Here is a 20342-nt window from a genome sequence, read left to right on the forward strand (position 1 = left end):
TCCTCTTTGGGTGTGCTGCTAGGCCGTGTGGGATCCTTAACAGATAGGATTAACGCAGTACATCCAGAAAGTTCAAAGAATGGCAGCACGTTTTGTATTATCGAGAAACAGAGGAGAGAGCGTCACGGACATGATACAAGACGTGGGGTGGACATCATTAAACCAAAGGCGTTTTTTTTTTGCTGCCTCGGGATCTTCCCACGAAATTTCAATCACCAGCTTTCTCCACCTAACACGAAAATATTTTGCTGAGGCAGACGTACATAGAGAGAAATGTTTATCACAATAAAATAAGGGAAATCAGAGATCGCACGGATAGAAACAGGTGTTCATTTTTTCAACAAGCTGTTCGAGAGTGGAATAATGGAGGTTCGATTGACCCCCCTGCCAGGCACTTAAGTGTGATTTGCAGAGTAGCCATGCAGCTGTAGCTATAGATGCAGGCAAAAACCGCGTGACTTCAAGGCTGGGTCTCGCGTTTCTGACCTCCATTGCAGAGGGACAAAAGAAGGGGGAAATGTTGAATAAGAGGGCGTGTGACGAGCTTCCATCGTGTGAGAGGTGCCCCGTGGCATTTAGCAGAATTGTGGTGAAATTTGATGCCAATGTGACACCATTAACCCATCTGAAGGTTCACTTGAACTTCTGAACTGTGCTCTCTTTTCCACATTTGTCGACACCTTGCTGTTTGAAGGGTCGCTGAGCCTGAGGGTGATGTCATTGGGCGCCACTCTCCTGCACCACTACAGATGGAGGTCTTAGGCACTGTTCAGCCAAATTTCAAACCTCTGCGCCGGAATGGCAGACAACTGAGGGATTCCGAAAAAGTGATCCTTTAATTTTGTTGCGCAGTGTAAACAACCAGATACACTACTGGCCATTAAAATTGCTACACCACGAAGATGACGTGCTACAGACGCGAAATTTAACCGACAGGAAGAAGATGCTGTAATATGCAAACGATAAGCTTTTCAGAGCATTCACACGAGGTTGGCGCCGGTGGCGACACCTAAAACGTGCTGACATGAGGAAAATTTCCAACCGTATTCTCAGACACAAACAGCAGTTGATCGGCGTTGCCTGGTGAAACATTGTTGTGGTGCCTCGTGTAAGGAGGAGAAATGCGTACCATCACGTTTCCGACTTTGATAAAGGTCGGATTGCATCCCATCGCGATTGCGGTTTATCGTATCCCGACATTGCTGCTCGCGTTGGTCGAGATCCAATGACTGTTAGCAGAATATGGAATCGGTGGGTGAAGGAGGGTAATATGGAACGCCGTGCTGGATCCCAACGGTCTCGTATCACTAGCAGTCGAGATGACACGCATCTTATCCGCATGGCCGTAACGGATCGTGCAGCCACTCATCGATCCCTGAGTCAACAGATGGGGACGTTTGCAAAACAACAACCATCTGCACGAACAGTTCGACGACGTTTGCAGCAGCATGGACTATCAGCTCGGAGACCATGGCTGCGGTTACCCTTGACGCTGCATCACGGACAGGAGCGCCTGCGATGGTGTACTCAACGACGAACCAGGGTGCACGAATGGCAAGACGTCATTTTTTCGGGTTAATCCAGATTTTGTTTACAGCATCATGATGGTCGCATCATGGTTTGGCGACATCGTGGTGAACGCACATTGGAAGCGTGTATTCGTCATCGCCATACTGGCGTATCAGCCGGCGTGATGTTAAGGGGTGCCATTGGTTACACGTCTCGGTCACCTCTTGTTCGCGTTGACGGTACTTTGAACAGTGGACGTCACATTTCAGATGTGTTACGACCCGTGGCTCTACCCTTCATTCGATCCCTGCGAAACCCTACGTTTCAGCAGGGTAATGCACGACCGCATGTTGCAGGTCCTGTACGGTCCTTTCTGGATACAGAAAATGTTGGACTGCTGCCCTGGCCAGCACATTCTCCAGTTCTCTCACCAACTGAAAACGTCTGGTTAATGGTGGCCGAGCAGCTGGCCCGTCACAATACGCCAGTCACTACTCTTGATTAACTGTGGTATCGTGGTGAAGCTACATGGGCAGCTGTACCTGTACACGCCATCCGTGCTCTGGTTGATTCAATGGCCAGGCGTATCAAGGCCGTTATTACGGCCAGAGGTGGTTGTTGCGGGTACTGATTTCTCACGATCTATGGACCAAAATTGCGTGAAAACGTAATCACATGTCAGTTCTAGTATAATATATTTGTCCAATGAATACCCGTTTATCATCTGCATTTCTCCTTGGTGTAGCAATTTTAATGGCCAGTAGTGTAATTGCCTAACTTTCTATTTTCGAGTTGTTAATTAAAACTTTATCATTATCTCTCTTATCCAGTTAATGATGATGCATATTTTTAATTTACCCGTGGTATGCTAATAAATGAGTGAAAGGAGAGGGATCGCGGTACAAGGTTTTTAGTATAGTGACTGATGGGAGTAAGAAATGTGCAAAGAGTGCTGCGGTACTCACTTCTCCTCGATGTCCTTGGCTTTGTCCCTGACGTCGTGCGCGCTGTGTTCCTCGTCGAAGTACAGCTTCTTGTTCTTATCCACATCCTGCACACACTGCTGGAGCTCCTTCTGCACGACTACCAGCTGGTCGATGGACTGCAACACAGTGGGAAAGACAGTACGCCTTAGCTCAGAGAACGACAAGAGGAGTACAATGTTTGTACGAAGGTTATAGAGTACTTGAACAGACCAATGGTTTCTTAAATCAATCCATTTTTTTTATCCATCCACATACTGCCCACCAACTTCTATGCGCGTGCCCCGCCCTTTTAAGACTCTTCGTATCCTCTGAGCAAAGAATTCCTTACAGCTTCATTGCCAGTTAACTTGATGCCACAAAAAATTCTTTGATCGTGCCAAACAGATAAATATCGGAAATGGGCAAGATTAAGACTGTGAAGAGAATGAGGCAGTAACTCCCAACCAGTTTTGCTAATCGTTTCCAGCGTAATTTGTGCCGTATGGGTTCGGGCATTGTCTTTAAGAGGAAGTCTGGGATTATTCACTAGTTCATCCGAAGATGACTGCGTACAATCGACAAGGCACGCAAAAAACAGACACGTATCAGTGGACAGAGTATCTCTAAAAGCGTTAACTGACATTATGCGTACCGTTTGTGACACGGCGAACGCCTTACAAGGAAGCAAGTCTTTCAACTCATTACTGATGCCACCCAAGAAGAAACAGCGGCAGCAATCCGCTGGGGAGATTTGATCATTGGGTTGTCTGTCTTCAAGAGCGAACTAATTTGATGCCACAAAAAGAAGCGGATGATTTGTCTACGTTTTCTGTCCCCTAGGCCACGCTGGGTAGCCACGCGGTCTCAGGCGCCTTGCCACGGCTCGCGCGGCTCCCCCCGTCGGAGGTTCGAGTCCACCCTCGGGCATGGGTGTGTGAGTTGTCCTTACCGTAAGTTTTGTGTAAGCCTAGGGATTGATCACCTCAGCAGTTTGGTCCCAAAGAAACTTACCACAAATTTCCAAATAATTCTGTCCGCTAGTGGTACAATTTGCAATTTAAGTAGTGTGTAAGCTTAGGGATGATGACCTTAGTAGTTAAGTCCCATAACATTTCGCACACATTTGGACATTTTTTGAAATTGATTCCGTGTTTTTCGATTTCTAGGAGGCTTTTGACACCATACCTCACAAGCGGCTTGTAATAAAATTGCGTGTTTATAGAATATGGTGTCAGTCATGCGACTGAATTCGTGGTTTTCTGTCAGAGAGGTCACTGTTCGTAGTAACTGACGGAAAGCCGTCGAGTAAAACAGAAGTGATTTCTAGCGTTCTCCAAGGTAGTGTTACAGTCCTCTGCTGTTCCTCATCTATATAAACGATTTAGCAGATAATCTGAGCAGCCGTCTTATTTTGCAATAAATATATAAATGCTAATGGAAACATGTAAACAGGCTCTGCCCCTGAAGTGTGTCATTCTTCTGTATGCCATGTCAGTTACGCACAGTCGTCTTCTGAAGCCCTAGAGATACTGAGTGGTTATAAACAAAGTGCACCTATTCACAGAGGTCCAGTGGGAGCTGTAATTATGGCATGGCAGGGAAACTTGCCAGATGTGCCAATCTATTAATACGGAACTGATTTACTCTAGAAAAAATTAGTTCCAATTTTGACCACTAGGTGTAAATCTGGCGCTGCACTGCATCTCGTCGACATCTCCAGTGTTCATGCTGAAAAAATTGTGTAACCGGTGGTTAATAACAAAATCAACATTATGCCTTCCTTACTTGTTTGACGTTTGTTGCCCACGTCTCTATCCTAATAGATTCTATCTTTTCTGCGCGTCCAGCGCCAGATATGCACCTGGCGGCCAAAATTGGAACTCATTTTTTTTCCAGCGTCAATCGTTTTTTATTGACGCATTAGCATGTCTACCGAGTTTCGCTACCATACTATAATTACAGCCCATACTGGACATCTGTGAGCAGCTGCACTTTAACTATAGTAACGCAGTACTTATGAATGCACTTTAATTATAACCACCCCGTGCTTATGCATGATGCTGTATGCTTTCCCTCTTTCATCCGTGACATTTACTCTTCAGTGTGGGCTTGACTTTGTTCTCCATCACGTCTGAGTACTACACACTACACACTATTCATAGCGCGTTTCTCCTTCGAAAACTCGCGGAAAATCTGAGCAGGGACGATTCACATGACCTTCCGAGCTGATGGTTGCGTTTTTTTAATTTATTATGGACAGGTGATTCAGTAAGCTTCCACTGCATTCTTTGACGTTAGAATTCTGTCTCAAAATGAAAAACCCGAGTTTCATGGCAGGTTAATACTGAAACATGTCAGGCTGGAGCGATTCCGTTGTTTCATTTCTATTGCTATTATTCCCTCCTCAACCATCCAGCAATTAGATTCGATTCTCTTTACCCTGCTTAAGTGATGCAAGATTTTATATTCAGTATTAGACACAGATGATCGCAGAGCTCATAACGTTCCTCTAAAACCGTCACTACGATTAATTTCATGTGTTGTACTAGACTGATAAATTGGCCGGCTCTCGACTGACCTTGGTAGCGTCGGGTGGACTGTTGACCAGAAGGTACAGCCCTCCTGGTGACTGACTTTCACGAGTTCTAAGAGCTTTCCCGCTGCAGACTGTAGCTCCCCCACCCACTTGTCCAGTGACAGCTGTCACACCCGCCCACTGAACTTTGCGTGCAGAGCGCCGCTTTGGTGAGGCAGGTACTTCTTTCGCAGAGCAGGCATCAGGCAAACGATTTGCACAAAACAGCCAGTGGGAGAGTGGAATGAGAGTTGAAACTGTAGAAGCCACGTGCCTTTCGTTATGGTCTGTTCTATTCCCCGAAACTGCCCTCTGTAGCACTTGCTGGCCACAAGCCACTCTATGCAGACTGGGTGCAACATCACTGGGTATGTACGAGTGTTAACCCTCTGTTCTTCGTAAGGCAGACACAGAGCATACGTGTGCATCCTTATTTAACTCACTGTCGTCTGGGTGCCGAGTGCGCGACAGAGAATTGCACGAGTCTCTTTGTGGAAATAATGAGGCCACTGACAAAGATTTAGGATGTACATTAAAACTAAAAGTGCACTTTCACTGAAGTGTCAAATGAAAACGAGTCAGATGGAAGAAAGTAAGTAAACTATTTATTATATCAAAAGTAATGGCCATAATTGTTACTCCATTTATCCTACTGAGTCAGTGAATGTCTTCATGGGTCGGCCCTGGTGGCCGAGCGGTTCTAGGCGCTAGTCTGGAACCGCGCGACCGCTACGGCGCAGGTTCGAATCCTGCCTCGGGCATGGATGTGTGTGATGTCCTTAGGTTAGTTAGGTTTAACTAGTTCTACGTTCTAAGGCATTGATGACCTCAGCAGTTAAGTCCCATAGAGCTCAGAGCCATTTTTGTCTTCATGGAAAAATGTTTATGGTTGTCTGCGGGACAATGATTGTACGCATGCGCATCTCTTTGTTCGAAGCAAATCGACTGCCGCGAATGTCTCTCTTTACGGCTCCAAAAATATAGAAATAGCATTGGTAGATTTCGGGATTGAATGGAAGATGTGTAAGGCCCTCCCAGCAGAACTTCCGCGACGCAGTCAAAACAACCTGGGCAACATGTGAGCGGGCATTACGGTCGTTTCACACTTGATCGGTTGCCGTGTAAATGGCGCCGGTACACGGTTGTCCGGATGTAAAGTGTTGGAGACACTTCACACTTGCCTGCTGCCGGCTCCACAGTACACGGTTGCCATGCTGCCGCTTTGGGAATCCGGCAGCTCGTACGGCCACAGCCGGCCGGCCGCCGGAGACGACAAACTACATCTACATCCATACTCCGCAAGCCACCTGACGTTGTGTGGCGGAGGGTACCTTGAGTACCTCTATCGGTTCTCCCTTCTATTCCAATCTCGTATTGTACGTGGAAAGAAGGACTGTCGTTATGCCTCTGTGTGGGCTCTAATCTCTCTGATTTTATCCTCATGGTCTCTTCGCGAGATATACGTAGGAGGGAGCAATATACTGCTTGACTCCTCGGTGAAGGTATGTTCTCGAAACTTCAACAAAAGCCCGTACCGAGCTACTGGGCGTCTCTCCTGCAGAGTCTTCCACTGGAGTTTATCTATCATCTCCGTAACGCTTTCGCGATTATTAAATGATCCTGTAACGAAGCGCGCTGCTCTCCGTTGGATCTTCTCTATCTCTTCTATCAACCCTATCTGGTACGGATCCCACACTAGTGAGCGGTATTCAAGCAGTGGACGTACAAGTGTACTGTAACCTACTTCTTTTGTTTTCGGATTGCATTTCCTTAGGATTCTTCCAATGAATCTCAGTCTGACATCTGCTTTACCGACGATCAAATTTATATGATCATTCCATTTTAAATCACTCCTAATGCGAACTCCCAGATAATTTATGGAATTAACTGCTTCCAGTTGCTGACCTGCTATATTGTAGCTAAATGATAATGATCTTTCTTTCTATGTATTCGCAGCACATTACACTTGTCTACATTCAGATTCAATTGCCATTCCCTGCACCATTCGTCAATTCGTTCCAGATCCTCTTGCATTTCAGTACAATTTTCCATTGTTACTAACTCTCGATGTACCACAGCATCATCCGCAAAAAGCCCCAGTGAACTTCCGATGTCATCCACAAGGTCATTTATGTATATTGTGAATAGCAACGGTCCTACGACACTCCCATGCGGCACACCTGAAATCACTCTTAGTTCGGAAGACTTCTCTCCATTGAGAATGACATGCTGCGTTCTGTTATCTAGGAACTCTTCAATCCAGTCACACAATTGGTCTGATAGTCTATATGCTCTTACTTTGTTCATTAACCGACTGTAGGGAACTGTATCGAACGCCTTGCGGAAGTCAAGAAACACGGCATCTACCTGGGAACCCGTGTCTATGGCCCTCTGAGTCTCGGGGACGAATAGCGCCAGCTGGGTTTCACACAATCGTCTTTTTCTAAACCCATGCTGATTCCTACAGAGTAGATTTCTAGTCTCCAGAAAAGTCATTATACTCGAACATAATACGTGTTCCAAAATTCTACAACTGATAGACGTTAGAGATATAGGTCTATAGTTCTGCACATCTGTTCGACGTCCCTTCTTGAAAACCGGAATGACCTGTGCCCTTTTCCAATTCTTTGGAACGCTACGCTCTTCTAGAGACCTACGGTACACTGCTGCAATAAAGGGAGCAAGTTCCTTCGCCTATTCTGTGTAGGGGCTACGATAGATTGGCGTTCTCGTCTGGTGGTATTTGACGTTTGTTGTTGTAGTCTCCAGTACTTTTGTGTTCTTTCGTGTTAAATTATACTTGTTGTCATCTTTTTTCATCATGAAAGATGTTAAAACATTGTATAAACTAACAGTGCGTAAAACCAAAGGAAGTAAACGAGACCCAGTTGAACTTTAAATAATTAGTGCCTTGAAACAAAAGCCAGATAGCACTGGAGCGCGAGCAGGAGCGGCCGCTTGCCGAGTAGTGGTCGCGTAATTGCCGGGCCGGTGGAGGGCCGCTTTTCAATGGGATAACGCCGTCCTTAGACAATTCTGGGGCGACGAAATAGTGAAATTCCAGCTGAGAGTGTTACAAATCGTTTCTGAAATTAAAAACTTGCAAAAACGCCAGTCTGTCGTGCGGCTGTCGCTACAGCCTGTCAGGTACTGTCGGAACAGGCCACCGCGTCGTTTCACAGCAGTCCTGTTGATACGAAAAGTGTCTACCCGTCAGCTAGGCATCTGACGTCGTTTACATGGCAACTGGACAAGTGTGAAATGACCCTTATCTTGTAACAGAGTGTTGCCGACCGTCGGTCCATTGCTTAATGACTTTGCGGCACGCGGCGCAACAACGCACAGCAGGACGTGGATACTTTTGCAAAAATCTCACACGGTATCAAGTCCAAACACCCAGGTATGTTGACGGACTACATCATTCTGCAGGATAACACACTTCAGGGTAGATTGTGTTCATCGTCATATTATTCGAATTGTTTACCAGTGAATGACTCTCAACATCAGAATCATTGTTATTCTTGTTTTCACTTAAAGGTTCCTCTAAAAGCTCTACAATCCTCTCAGAAAGGAATGAACGTGGAGAATTAACCACTTTGCACGCACCAACTTGAACGTATTAGTTTCACCCTTTCTCTCAATACAACTGTTACAGTTCGACACGAAGTTAACACAGGCTTTCTTAGACGGAAGCACTAGTGCAGTCAGATTCGAGAATGGACCACGTGAGAGCTGCGAAAAATCGTGTCGAAGGAGGGTCGACATCGGAGTGGAAAATAAAATTCACAATTTCGAGCGCCTTTTTTAAAATAAAAAATATCACGGGAGAGATAAGGAAAGGAGAGAGTTAAACTTGTGGAATTTTCGTACCGTTTTCTGAATAAGTGCCGTGTGTCTCTTTGTCGGCAGGTCTTGGAGATGCTGCAGGTGTTGAAAAATCTTGAACATTCAGTTAGAATATAATAAACATTCTTGAGACCGAGAAGCTAATGCCCACGAATCCGCAGGATTTTAGAAAGCATCGCTCGTGCGAAACTCAGCTTGCACTTTTCTCACATTATATACTGCGAACTATGGATGAAGGGCAACTGACAGGTGTCATATTTCCAGATTTCCGTAAAGCACTTGACACGGTACTTCATTGCAGGCTGTTAACTAAGGTACGAGCATATAGAATAACTTCACAGATATGTAAGTGGCTCGAAGATTTCTTAACTAATAGAACACAGTACATTGTCCTCGACAGCGAGTGTTCATCAGAGACAAGGTAATCGTCAGGAGTGCCCCGGGAAAGCGTGATAGGACAGCTGTTGTTCTCTGTATACATAAATGATGTGGCGGACAGGGTGAACAGAAATCTGCGGTTATTTGATGATGATGATGCTGCGGTGTACGGTAAGACGTCGAAGATACAAGACGACTTACACAAAATTTCTAGTTGGCATGATGAATGACAGCTAACTCTAAATGTGGAAGAGTGCAAATCAATTCGGATGAGTAGGAAGAGCAAACCTGTTATGATCGGATACAGTTTACTGGTCTCCAGCTTGACACAGCTAAGTCGTTTAATATCTGGACGTAACGTTGCAAAGCGATATGAAATGCAACGAACAGGTGAAGATTGTGGTAGGGAAGGCGAATTTTGGGAACGTGTGGTCCATCTGTAAAGGAGACAGCATACAGGACGCCAGTGAGATCTATTCTCGAGTTCTGCTCCAGTGTTTGGGATCCGTACCAGGTCGGATTAAAGGAAGAAATTGAAGCAATTCAGAGGCGGGCTCCTAGATTTGTTATCACTAGGTTCCAACAACATGCAAGTGTTTCAGAAATGCTTCAGCAACTCAAATCGGAATCCCTGGAGGGAAGGTGAAGTTCTGTTGGAGAAGCACTACTGAGAAAATTTCGAGAACCGGCATCTGAAGATGACTGTAGAAAAATTCTGCTGTCACCAACATATATTTCGCTTAAGGACACGAAGATAAGACAAAATTAGGGCTCATACGAAAGCATATAGATAATTTTTCCCTCGCTCTATTTGCGAGTGTAATAGGAAGGGGTTGGGTTGTTTGGGGGTAGAGACCAAACAGCGAGGTCATCGGTCTCATCGGATTAGGGAAGGATGGGGAAGGAAGTCGGCCGTGCCCTTTCAAAGGAACCATCCCGGTATTTGCCTGGAGCGATTTAGGGAAATCACGGAAAACCTAAATCAGGATGGCCGGACGCGGGAAATGCAGTAATACTCTACCAAAACCTGTTATAATGATACTGTTTTATTAGGAAATCAGTTTCGACGTTCCAGTCACATCATCTTCAGGCCTGTCGCACGAATGACGCAAAGTACAACACGTGCGTATGTAAGACAAGGGCACCAATATTCGTATCTGGTTCCGTAGATGTCCGAACTTCATGAGCTTGTGTATACCAGATACGAGTATTCTTGTCTTGTCTTATACATGAACAAGTGGTACTTGATGTCATTCGTTCGACAAACCTGAAGATGACGTGGTTGGAAAGTCTAAACTCGTTGCCTAATAAAACAATATCAATAAAACGGCTGTTGGTACAGTATTGTGACAAAATTTTTACCGCCATTACTAGGCCAGCAAGGGGAGAAGAGGTGATGGTTCAAATGGCTCTGAGCACTTTGTGACTTAACATCTGACGTCATTAGTCCCCTATAACTACATAAACCTAACTAACCTAAGGACATCACACACGTCCATGCCCGAGGCAGGATTCGAATCTGCGGCCTTAGAAGTCGCGCGGTTCCGAACTGAAGCCCCTAGATCCGCTCGGCCACCGCGGCCGGCAGTATTGTGACATTTCATGGAGCAGCCACTGCCCCGCGCTCCTGAACCCAGGATGGAGTTACATTTAAGTAAAGGAATTGACCAGTAGCGGTACGGGGTACACCCCGCCATGAGCCGTACGGTCTCTTGCGGAGGATGGATGTAGATGTAGATGAAGAACCATCTCATTCCACACAGAGCGGAGACACTGCGATTTGTTGATGCCTAAAAGGTAGACACCATTTTGTTTACACCATTTTGTTTACGCTTGCAAAATTCTGAGATTGGCTGGAGGGTAAATAAAATTTTCGGAGGAGGGAGGGCAAAGCTTGTTTCGCAGCATCGCAATGGGAGCTCGTTCAACAACATTGCGGATTGACAGTTTTTGGTGGCTTCTCTGCACAGAGCTCCGGGCAAAGTTATTCTTGGTCAGTCTCTTCGTGGGGACTCTTCGACGGATTCTTGGACAGAGTACTCTCCGCAACCTTTCGACTGGCTCTTCAGCGTGCACTTCTGCTGAGGCACATCTTCTGCAGATCGCTTAACCTCGGCCTCTGCAACTACTTACGTTGCTGTCTAGCGTCTTGTATCGCGGCCAGTGTTATTGCGGTTTGATATTGTCAGGTCAGTGTTACGCGAATTGTTGTAATTCTTCTTGAGTAGAGGGGATTTCGTTTCGAATTATGTTGTGAACGATGGTTTGTTCACGACTGAAGTAGTTGGGCTCCAGCACGTGTTTCCATTTACCCCACAATTTTCGATGTGACCATCGTGTCCGGGTCGAAATCGTGTGTTTAATCCTTTCCGGTGAAACGAGAGTTTGTCCCGCGCACTGTGCCGCACCGTATTGTTCTCATTTTACCGGAATATTGTACATATTCTATAGTCCAATATCCTCTTATCTATCGGCTTGGAGAAGTGACGGTTTCATTCATAAATAATGTTTTTGTTTTATTTTAGTCCTTTTTTAGAACAATAAATATTGGTGAAAGTGAAACCATCTTAGATTCGAGTAATTACATGAATCGCTTCACACTTTCAGCACTATGGCCGTAGGCAATACGTGAGCGCATTTGTTGGCTGTGTGAACGGCGTCCGTATCCAGTCACTGAATACTGATGTAATGTTTTTCATTACACTGTCACCAAGAGAATTATTAGCACTTATATCCGTTATACCTTGTGTGCTTGTTTCATTACCGAATGATCCTCGTATGTTATTAACGAAACGTCCGCCTCGGTAGCTGAGTGGTCAGTGCGATCGAAGACCAGGCTAAGAGGCCCTGGTTCGATTCTCTGGTGGGTCGGAGATTTTCTCCACTCATGGACTGGGTGCTGTGTTGTATTCAGCATCATCATCTCATCCCCTTCGACGCGCAAGCAGTCGAAATGGCGTCACCTAAGAAACTTGCACCAGGCGACCGGTCTACCAGACGGGAGGCCCTAGCCACACGACATTTCATTTTCATTAACGAAACAAAAGTATCAACTGCGACAGAGGGAATTAATACACTTCGTAAAGGACTTTCGTAGTCGCTATGCACTTCTTGACGAAAGATGGAATAGCTAACATCAGTTTTAAAAATTCCCTTCCATCGTACCAGGAACCTTCGACTGACAACGTTTACATCCGCGATTAGTTACAGGGGCGATGGGAAAGGGGGGGGAGGCTATGGTGGCTATCACCATCCCCCCCCCCCCCCAAAGGAGTATCATATTACACTGGATAAAATGACTTCATAAATCTGGGAATGTATAACCCCAACACATTCAATCTTTTTTTTATAATTATGTAGCAATATAGGATGCAATGAACACTCTCTTTCAAATTCTGAAGGTGGCAGGGGTAAAATACAGGGAGCGAAAGGCTATTTACAATTTGTACAGAAACCAGATGGCAGTTATAAGAGTCGAGGGACATGAAAGGGAAGCAGTGGTTGGGAAGGGAGTGAGACAGGGTTGTAGTCTCTCCCCAGTGTTATTCAATCTGTATATTGAGCAAGCAGTGAAGGAAACAAAAGAAAAATTCGGAGTAGGTATTAAAATCCATGGAGAAGAAATAAAAACTTTGAGGTTCGCCGATGACATTGTAATTCTGTCAGAGACAGCAAAGGACTTGGAAGAGCAGTTGAACGGAATGGATAGTGTCTTGAAAGGAGGATATAAGATGAACATCAACAAAAGCAAAACGAGGATAATGGAATGTAGCCGAATTAAATCGGGTGATGCTGAGGGAATTAGATTAGGAAATGAGACACTTAAAGTAGTAAAGGAGTTTTGCTATTTGGGGAGCAAAATAACTGATGATGGTCGTAGTACAGAGGATATAAAATGTAGACTGGCAATGGCAAGGAAAGCGTTTCTGAAGAAGAGAAATTTGTTAACATTGAGTATAGATTTAAGTGTCAGGAAGTCGTTTCTGAAAGTATTTGTATGGAGTGTAGCCATGTATGGAAGTGAAACATGGACGATAACTAGTTTGGACAAGAAGAGAATAGAAGCTTTCGAAATGTCGTGCTACAGAAGAATGCTGAAGATTAGATGGGTAGATCATATAACTAATGAGGAGGTAATTAATAGGATTGGGGAGAAGAGAAGTTTGTGGCACAACTTGACTAGGAGAAGGGATTGGTTGGTAGTACATGTTCTGAGGCATCAAGGGATCACCAATTTAGTATTGGAGGAAAGTGTGGAAGGTAAAAATCGTAGAGGGAGACCAAGAGATGAATATAATAAACAGATTCAGAAGGATGTAGGTTTTAGTAGGTATTGGGAGATGAAGAAGCTTGCACAGGATAGAGTAGCATGGAGAGCTGCATCAAACCAGTCTCAGAACTGAAGACCACAACAACAATAGGTTGCAATGTATTTCTAACACATTTTAACGAAAGAATAAGAGCGGCAAACAGCTTACTATCTAAACCAGTAAATATCATTTAACTTAAAATGGGCGTCTTATTATTTATTAATGCACATTTTTTTTTACCCTGAAACCCAAAACAGTCACCAAAAACTAAGCAAAACCAAATTTTACCAATTTGTAGGTGGAGGACCCCTACGCTCCTTTTTTGAAGCGATATTCCATTACCCCGACCCCCCCCCCCCCCATTAGCCACCTACCCTCCTTGACTGACTTCTAGAATCGCCTCTGATTAGTTACAATAAACCATTTTTTTCTGGTGATTGTACGCTTGTAGTCCGCTTCCGTATCTGAGTGGTGAGAGTGACTGACTGCCACGCAGAGGACCTGGGTTCGACTCCCGGTACTGTCAGGTATTTTTCCTTGGCCGGAGGACTGGAACGGTGTGCACCCAGCCGTCGAATGCCAACTGAGGAGCTACTTGACCTAGTAGTTGTGGCACCAGCTCTACTAACCCGATAACAACTGAGACTGCGGTGTGGTGAAGCCGCGCCTCCATACCGCATCCGTATGATGTCATTGGCTCATGGACTATACAGTGGTCGGTCGAGCCCGATTCTCCCGTCTGTGGCCAGAATTAACGATGGTTATTGTATTATTATCGTACGCTAGTAAACGGGTTTTGTCGATCAGATTACACACATCAGCAGCTGAATTGGAGATAGCCAGTGAGTTGGGGAGAGAGAGCTCTCCTGTCGTCACGGTGAGTGGAGCAGTGTGATGTAATTAGATATTCGTCAGACCCCGTATTGGCCTTCGGTCTGACAGTGGAGCGCATGTCACGGATGACCGATTCAAAGGACAATCAGTTCCCGAGGTTTCGCATGTAAATGTGTTACCTCACGTTTATTATCGCAGCTTACAGTTCTCAACAGTGGCTCAGAGACAAACCTGCTGCGGAACAGATATAATACTCCGCCAATCCTGAAACAGAGCCGTACGCTTGTGACGAGGTTACACTTATTATTCACAATGCTCTGTACATGTTGCCGCCGCTCAGCAACAAAACCCACTAACTAACTAAAATTTATAGCAGGCTATTTTCAGGGGCGGCTGTTCGTCGTGAGCGCAGGCGAATCAACCACCTCCATCAGAATATTAACAGCTGGAGTACCGCAAGGTTCAATACTCGGCCCCATACTATATTCCATCTACACAGACAAGGCAGAGAGTAATGAGAGGATCTAAGTGGGCGACACGACTGTTCTCACTAGATGTAGATGGTCAGTGGTTTTTAATCACAGTCTGCAAGACGCCTAGAGCCAACAGCGAATTGCGTTTATAGCCGCGAAAAGCCAAGTCGTGGTATTGGAGCAGTTTACCCGTTACTCGTCCGCCCCTGGTAGCTGAGTGGTCAGAGCGACGGAATGTCATACCTAACGGCCCGGGTTCGGTTCCCGGCTGTGTCGGAGATTTTCTCTGCTCAGGGACTTGGTGTTGTGTTGTCCTTATCATCATCATTTCATCCCCATCGACACGCAAGTCGCCGAAGTGGCGTCAATTCGAAAGACTTCCACCAGGCGAATGTTCTACGCGACGGGAGGCCCTAGCCACACGGAATTTCCATTTTACCCGTTACTCAATGAGACGCTTGATCAATATGTCAAATGGGGTTTGATAACCTTTTTACTTTATATTTACGCTAAGATATACACTCCTGGAAATGGAAAAAAGAACACATTGACACCGGTGTGTCAGACCCACCATACTTGCTCCGGACACTGCGAGAGGGCTGCACAAGCAATGATCACACGCACGGCACAGCGGACACACCAGGAACCGTGGTGTTGGCCGTCGAATGGCGCTAGCTGCGCAGCATTTGTGCACCGCCGCCGTCAGTGTCAGCCAGTTTGCCGTGGCATACGGAGCTCCATCGCAGTCTTTAACACTGGTAGCATGCCGCGACAGCGTGGACGTGAACCGTATGTGCAGTTGACGGACTTTGAGCGAGGGCGTATAGTGGGCATGCGGGAGGCCGGGTGGACGTACCGCCGAATTGCTCAACACGTGGGGCGTGAGGTCTCCACAGTACATCGATGTTGTCGCCAGTGGTCGGCGGAAGGTGCACGTGCCCGTCGACCTGGGACCGGACCGCAGCGATGCACGGATGCACGCCAAGACCGTAGGATCCTACGCAGTGCCGTAGGGGACCGCACCGCCACTTCCCAGCAAATTAGGGACACTGTTGCTCCTGGGGTATCGGCGAGGACCATTCGCAACCGTCTCCATGAAGCTGGGCTACAGTCCCGCACACCGTTAGGCCGTCTTCCGCTCACGCCCCAACATCGTGCAACCCGCCTCCAGTGGTGTCTCGACAGGCGTGAATGGAGGGACGAATGGAGACGTGTCGTCTTCAGCGATGAGAGTCGCTTCTGCCTTGGTGCCAATGATGGTCGTATGCGTGTTTGGCGCCGTGCAGGTGAGCGCCACAATCAGGACTGCATACGACCGAGGCACACAGGGCCAACACCCGGCATCATGGTGTGGGGAGCGATCTCCTACACTGGCCGTACACCACTGGTGATCGTCGAGGGGACACTGAATAGTGCACGGTACATCCAAACCGTCATCGAACCCATCGTTCTACCATTCCTAGACCGGCAAGGGAACTTGCTGTTCCAACAGGACAATGCACGTCCGCATGTATCCCGTGCCACCCAACGTGCTCTAGAAGGTGTAAGTCAACTACCCTGGCCAGCAAGATCTCCGGATCTGTCCCTCATTGAGCATGTTTGGGACCGGATGAAGCGTCGTCTCACGCGGTCTGCACGTCCAGCACGAACGCTGGTCCAACTGAGGCGCCAGGTGGAAATGGCATGGCAAGCCGTTCCACAGGACTACATCCAGCATCTCTACGATCGTCGCACGTCTGCACGTCCAGCACGAACGCTGGTCCAACTGAGGCGCCAGGTGGAAATGGTATGGCAAGCCGTTCCACAGGACTACATCCAGCATCTCTACGATCGTCTCCATGGGAGAATAGCAGCCTGCATTGCTGCGAAAGGTGGATATACACTGTACTAGTGCCGACATTGTGCATCCTCTATTGCCTGTGTCTATGTGCCTGTGGTTCTGTCAGTGTGATCATGTGATGTATCTGATCCCAGGAATGTGTCAATAAAGTTTCCCCTTCCTGGGACAATGAATTCACGGTGTTCTTATTTCAATTTCCAGGAGTGTACTATGGAAGTGCAGCGTGGAGCAGCACGGCGAAGACACATTTTCAGAGTCTGCAAAGCCTGCAAAATAAGACAGAACGCTGAATCTGCCACGGCCTATAGAATGTTCTAGCCAGTATCTTTGCGAAGGATCCTAACCGACATCGCTAAAGCAGTGTTGTGAGGTGGGGTTCGACGGAGAGGCACCTCCGTCGGATCCTGGTTTAGCAATAAATTTCCATCGACAGTATTTTTCCGACGAGGAGAGGTGAAGTGATGAAGTACTTTTCCTGCGCAGTGTACTAAAATCCAAGTTCCTCGATTAAATCGCAAATCTCTGATTAGTGGAAATGGACTCCCTATGGTTTGTCATATCAGTGGCGCAATAAGTCCACCCATTCTCTTGATGCTACTCGAATGTGCCAGTGTCAGCTCCTGGTTTCATTCTTTCCTTTCGTTTAATTGTCACGTTCATTCTTATAAACTCCAGCGGCATGAACAGTAACGCAATAATACAAGAACACAGGTGCAATATAATAAAATAATCAACAGGAACGACTGAAATTTAGTCCGTTTATGATCTACAGGCATCTAAAGAACCGATTAATTATTTGAAGGGATAAAACAAAATGCCATGTGTAATATGAGTAATGTGAAACTCCCATAAACCTCTTAGACACTTCGACAAGCCCAGTATTTTAACAAAGCTACACTAGATTCCTCTTTATACTTATGTAAGAAAATTTTTTTTCTCTTCTGACATTGAGGCCTATTTTCACGAAATTTTTCATCTACATGGTCCAGAACACATCCATTGTGTTCGACAGTCTCTGTGTTTCCCTTTTCCAGGCGATCGATATGAAGAACTTTTTGGATACCAGAAAACAGTGGCAGAAGAAGTCGACTTCCCATTCTTTGCCTTAGGGTCTTAGGATTAATCCACTCTTTCTGAAAAACACTGCGCAGGTAACCACAAACGAATATCCAACGCTAGTGTAAAACTACTGCCAATCTGACTTATTATGACTCTAATCTACAACGACAATCGGTAAGCCAACTGTCGTTAACAACGACAAACGGATTCAGGGCAACCAGTGTAACAGCCCACAGTCGCATATCTAATACCACTCGTCACATCAGGAACATGGTAGAGACTAAGCAATTGTTTCAAAATTATAATGTGCCACTGAATTCTAATGACATGTGGTACCACGGGGTGGGAGCTAGTTTATTGTATGTAACAGGGAACATATTAACTCCTTGCTCACGTACGAGCCCTAATTTCTCTTATCTTCGTGGCCTTTACGCGAAATGTACGTTGCTGGCAGTAAAATCGATTTGCAGACGGCCTGAAATGCCGATCCTCTAAATTTTCCCAGCAGTACCTTTCGAAAAGAATTTCGTCTTCCCTGCAGAGATTTCCATCTGAGTTCACGAAACATCTCCGTAAAGCTTGCTCGTTGATCGAACCTTTTTTTGTGCTAACCTCTTCATCTCAGAGTAGCACTTGCAACCTACGTCCTCAATTATTTGCTTGCCGTATTCCAATCTCTGTCTTCCTCTACAGTTTTTGCCCTCTACAGCTCCCTCTAGTACCATGGAAGTCATTCCCTCATGTCTTAGCAGATGTCCTATCATCCTGTCCCTTCTCCTTATCAGTGTTTTCCACATATTCCTTTCCTTTCCTCTCCGATTCTGCGTAGAACCTCCTCATTCCTTACCTTATCAGTCCACCTAATTTTCAACATTCGTCTATAGCACCACATCTCAAATACTTCGATTCTCTTCTGTTCCGGTTTTCCCACAGTCCATGTTTCACTACCATACAATGCTGTACTCCAGACGTACATCCTCAGAAATTTCTTCCTCAAATTAAGACCCGTATTTGATATTAGTAGACTTCTCTTGGCCAGAAATGCCTTTTTTGCCATAGCGAGTCTGCTTTTGATGTCCTCCTTGCTCCGTCCGTCATTGGTTATTTTACTGCCTAGGTAGCAGAATTCCGTAACTTTATTGACTTCGTGACCATCAATCCTGATGTTAAGTTTCTCGTTGTTCTCATTTCTACTACTTCTCATTACCTTCGTCTTTCTCCGATTTACTCTCAAACCATACTGTGTACTCATTAGACTGTTCATTCCGTCCAGCAGATCATTTAATTCTTCTTCACTTTCACTCAGGATAGCAATGTCATCAGCGAATCGTATCATTGATATCCTTTCACCTTGTATTTTAATTCCACTCCTGAACCTTTCTTTTATTTCCATCATTGCTTCCTCGATGTACAGATTGAAGAGTAGGGGCGAAAGGCTACAGCCTTGTCTTACACCCTTCTTAATACGAGCACTTCGTTCTTGATCGTCCACACTTATTATTCCCTCTTGGTTGTTGTACATATTGTATATGACCCGTCTCTCCCTATAGCTTACCCCTAATTTTTTCAGAATCTCGAACAGCTTGCACCATTTTGTATTGTCGAACGCTTTTTCCAGGTCGACAAATCCTATTAAAGTGTCTTGATTTTTCTTTAGGCTTGCTTCCATTATTAGCCGTAACGTCAGAATTGCCTCTCTCGTCCCTTTACTTTTTCTAAAGCCAAACTGATCGTCACCTAGCGCATTCTCAATTTTCTTTTCCATTCTTCTGTATATTATTCTTGTAAGCAGCTTCGATGCATGAGCTGTTAAGCTGATTGTGCGATAATTCTCGCACTTGTCAGCTCTTGCCGTCTTCCGAATTGTGTGGATGATGCTTTTCCGAAAGTCAGATGGTATATCGCCAGACTCATATATTCAACACACCAACGTGAACAGTCGTTTTGTTGCCACATCCCCCAATGATTTTAGAAATTCTGATGGAATTGTATCTATCCCTTCTGCCTCATTTGACCGTAAGTCCTCCAAAGTTCTTTTAAATTCCGATTCTAATACTGGATCCCCTATCTCTTCTAAATCGACTCCTCTTTCTTGTTCTATTACATCAGACAAATCTTCACCCTCATAGAGGCTTTCAATGTATTCTTTCCACCTATCTGCTCTCTCCTCTGCATTTAACAGTGGAATTCCCGTTGCACTCTTAATGTTACCACCGTTGCTTTTAATGTCACGAAAGGTTGTTTTGACTTTCTTGTATGCTGAGTCTGTCCTTCCGACAATCATATCTTTTTCGATGTCTTCAAATTTTTCCTGCAGCCATTTCGTCTTAGCTTCCCTGCACTTCCTATTTATTTCATTCCTCAGCGACTTGTATTTCTGTATTCCTGATTTTCCCGGGACATGTTTGTACTTCCTCCTTTCATCAATCAACTGAAGTATTTCTTCTGTTACCAATGGTTTCTTCGCAGCTACCTTCTTTGTACCTATGTTTTCCTTCCCAACTTCTGTGATGGCCCTTTTTAGAGATGTCCATTCCTCTTCAACTGTACTGC

The 20342-nt window shown here is 45.5% G+C and overlaps 1 protein-coding gene across 1 annotated transcript in view; it reads right to left on the reverse strand.

Moving 5' to 3' along the window:
• The window catches only part of LOC126188560 (protein nervous wreck), a 724305-nt gene that overhangs the window by 217960 nt on the left and 486003 nt on the right, over positions 1-20342 (reverse strand). Inside the window, exon 6 of the mRNA XM_049930159.1 lies at positions 2475-2611. Coding sequence (XP_049786116.1) covers positions 2475-2611 — 137 coding nt within the window. The remainder of the gene's footprint in view (positions 1-2474; positions 2612-20342) is intronic.

Source organism: Schistocerca cancellata, chromosome 5 (assembly GCF_023864275.1).
Source record: "Schistocerca cancellata isolate TAMUIC-IGC-003103 chromosome 5, iqSchCanc2.1, whole genome shotgun sequence".
Classification (NCBI taxonomy): Eukaryota; Metazoa; Arthropoda; class Insecta; order Orthoptera; family Acrididae; genus Schistocerca; species Schistocerca cancellata.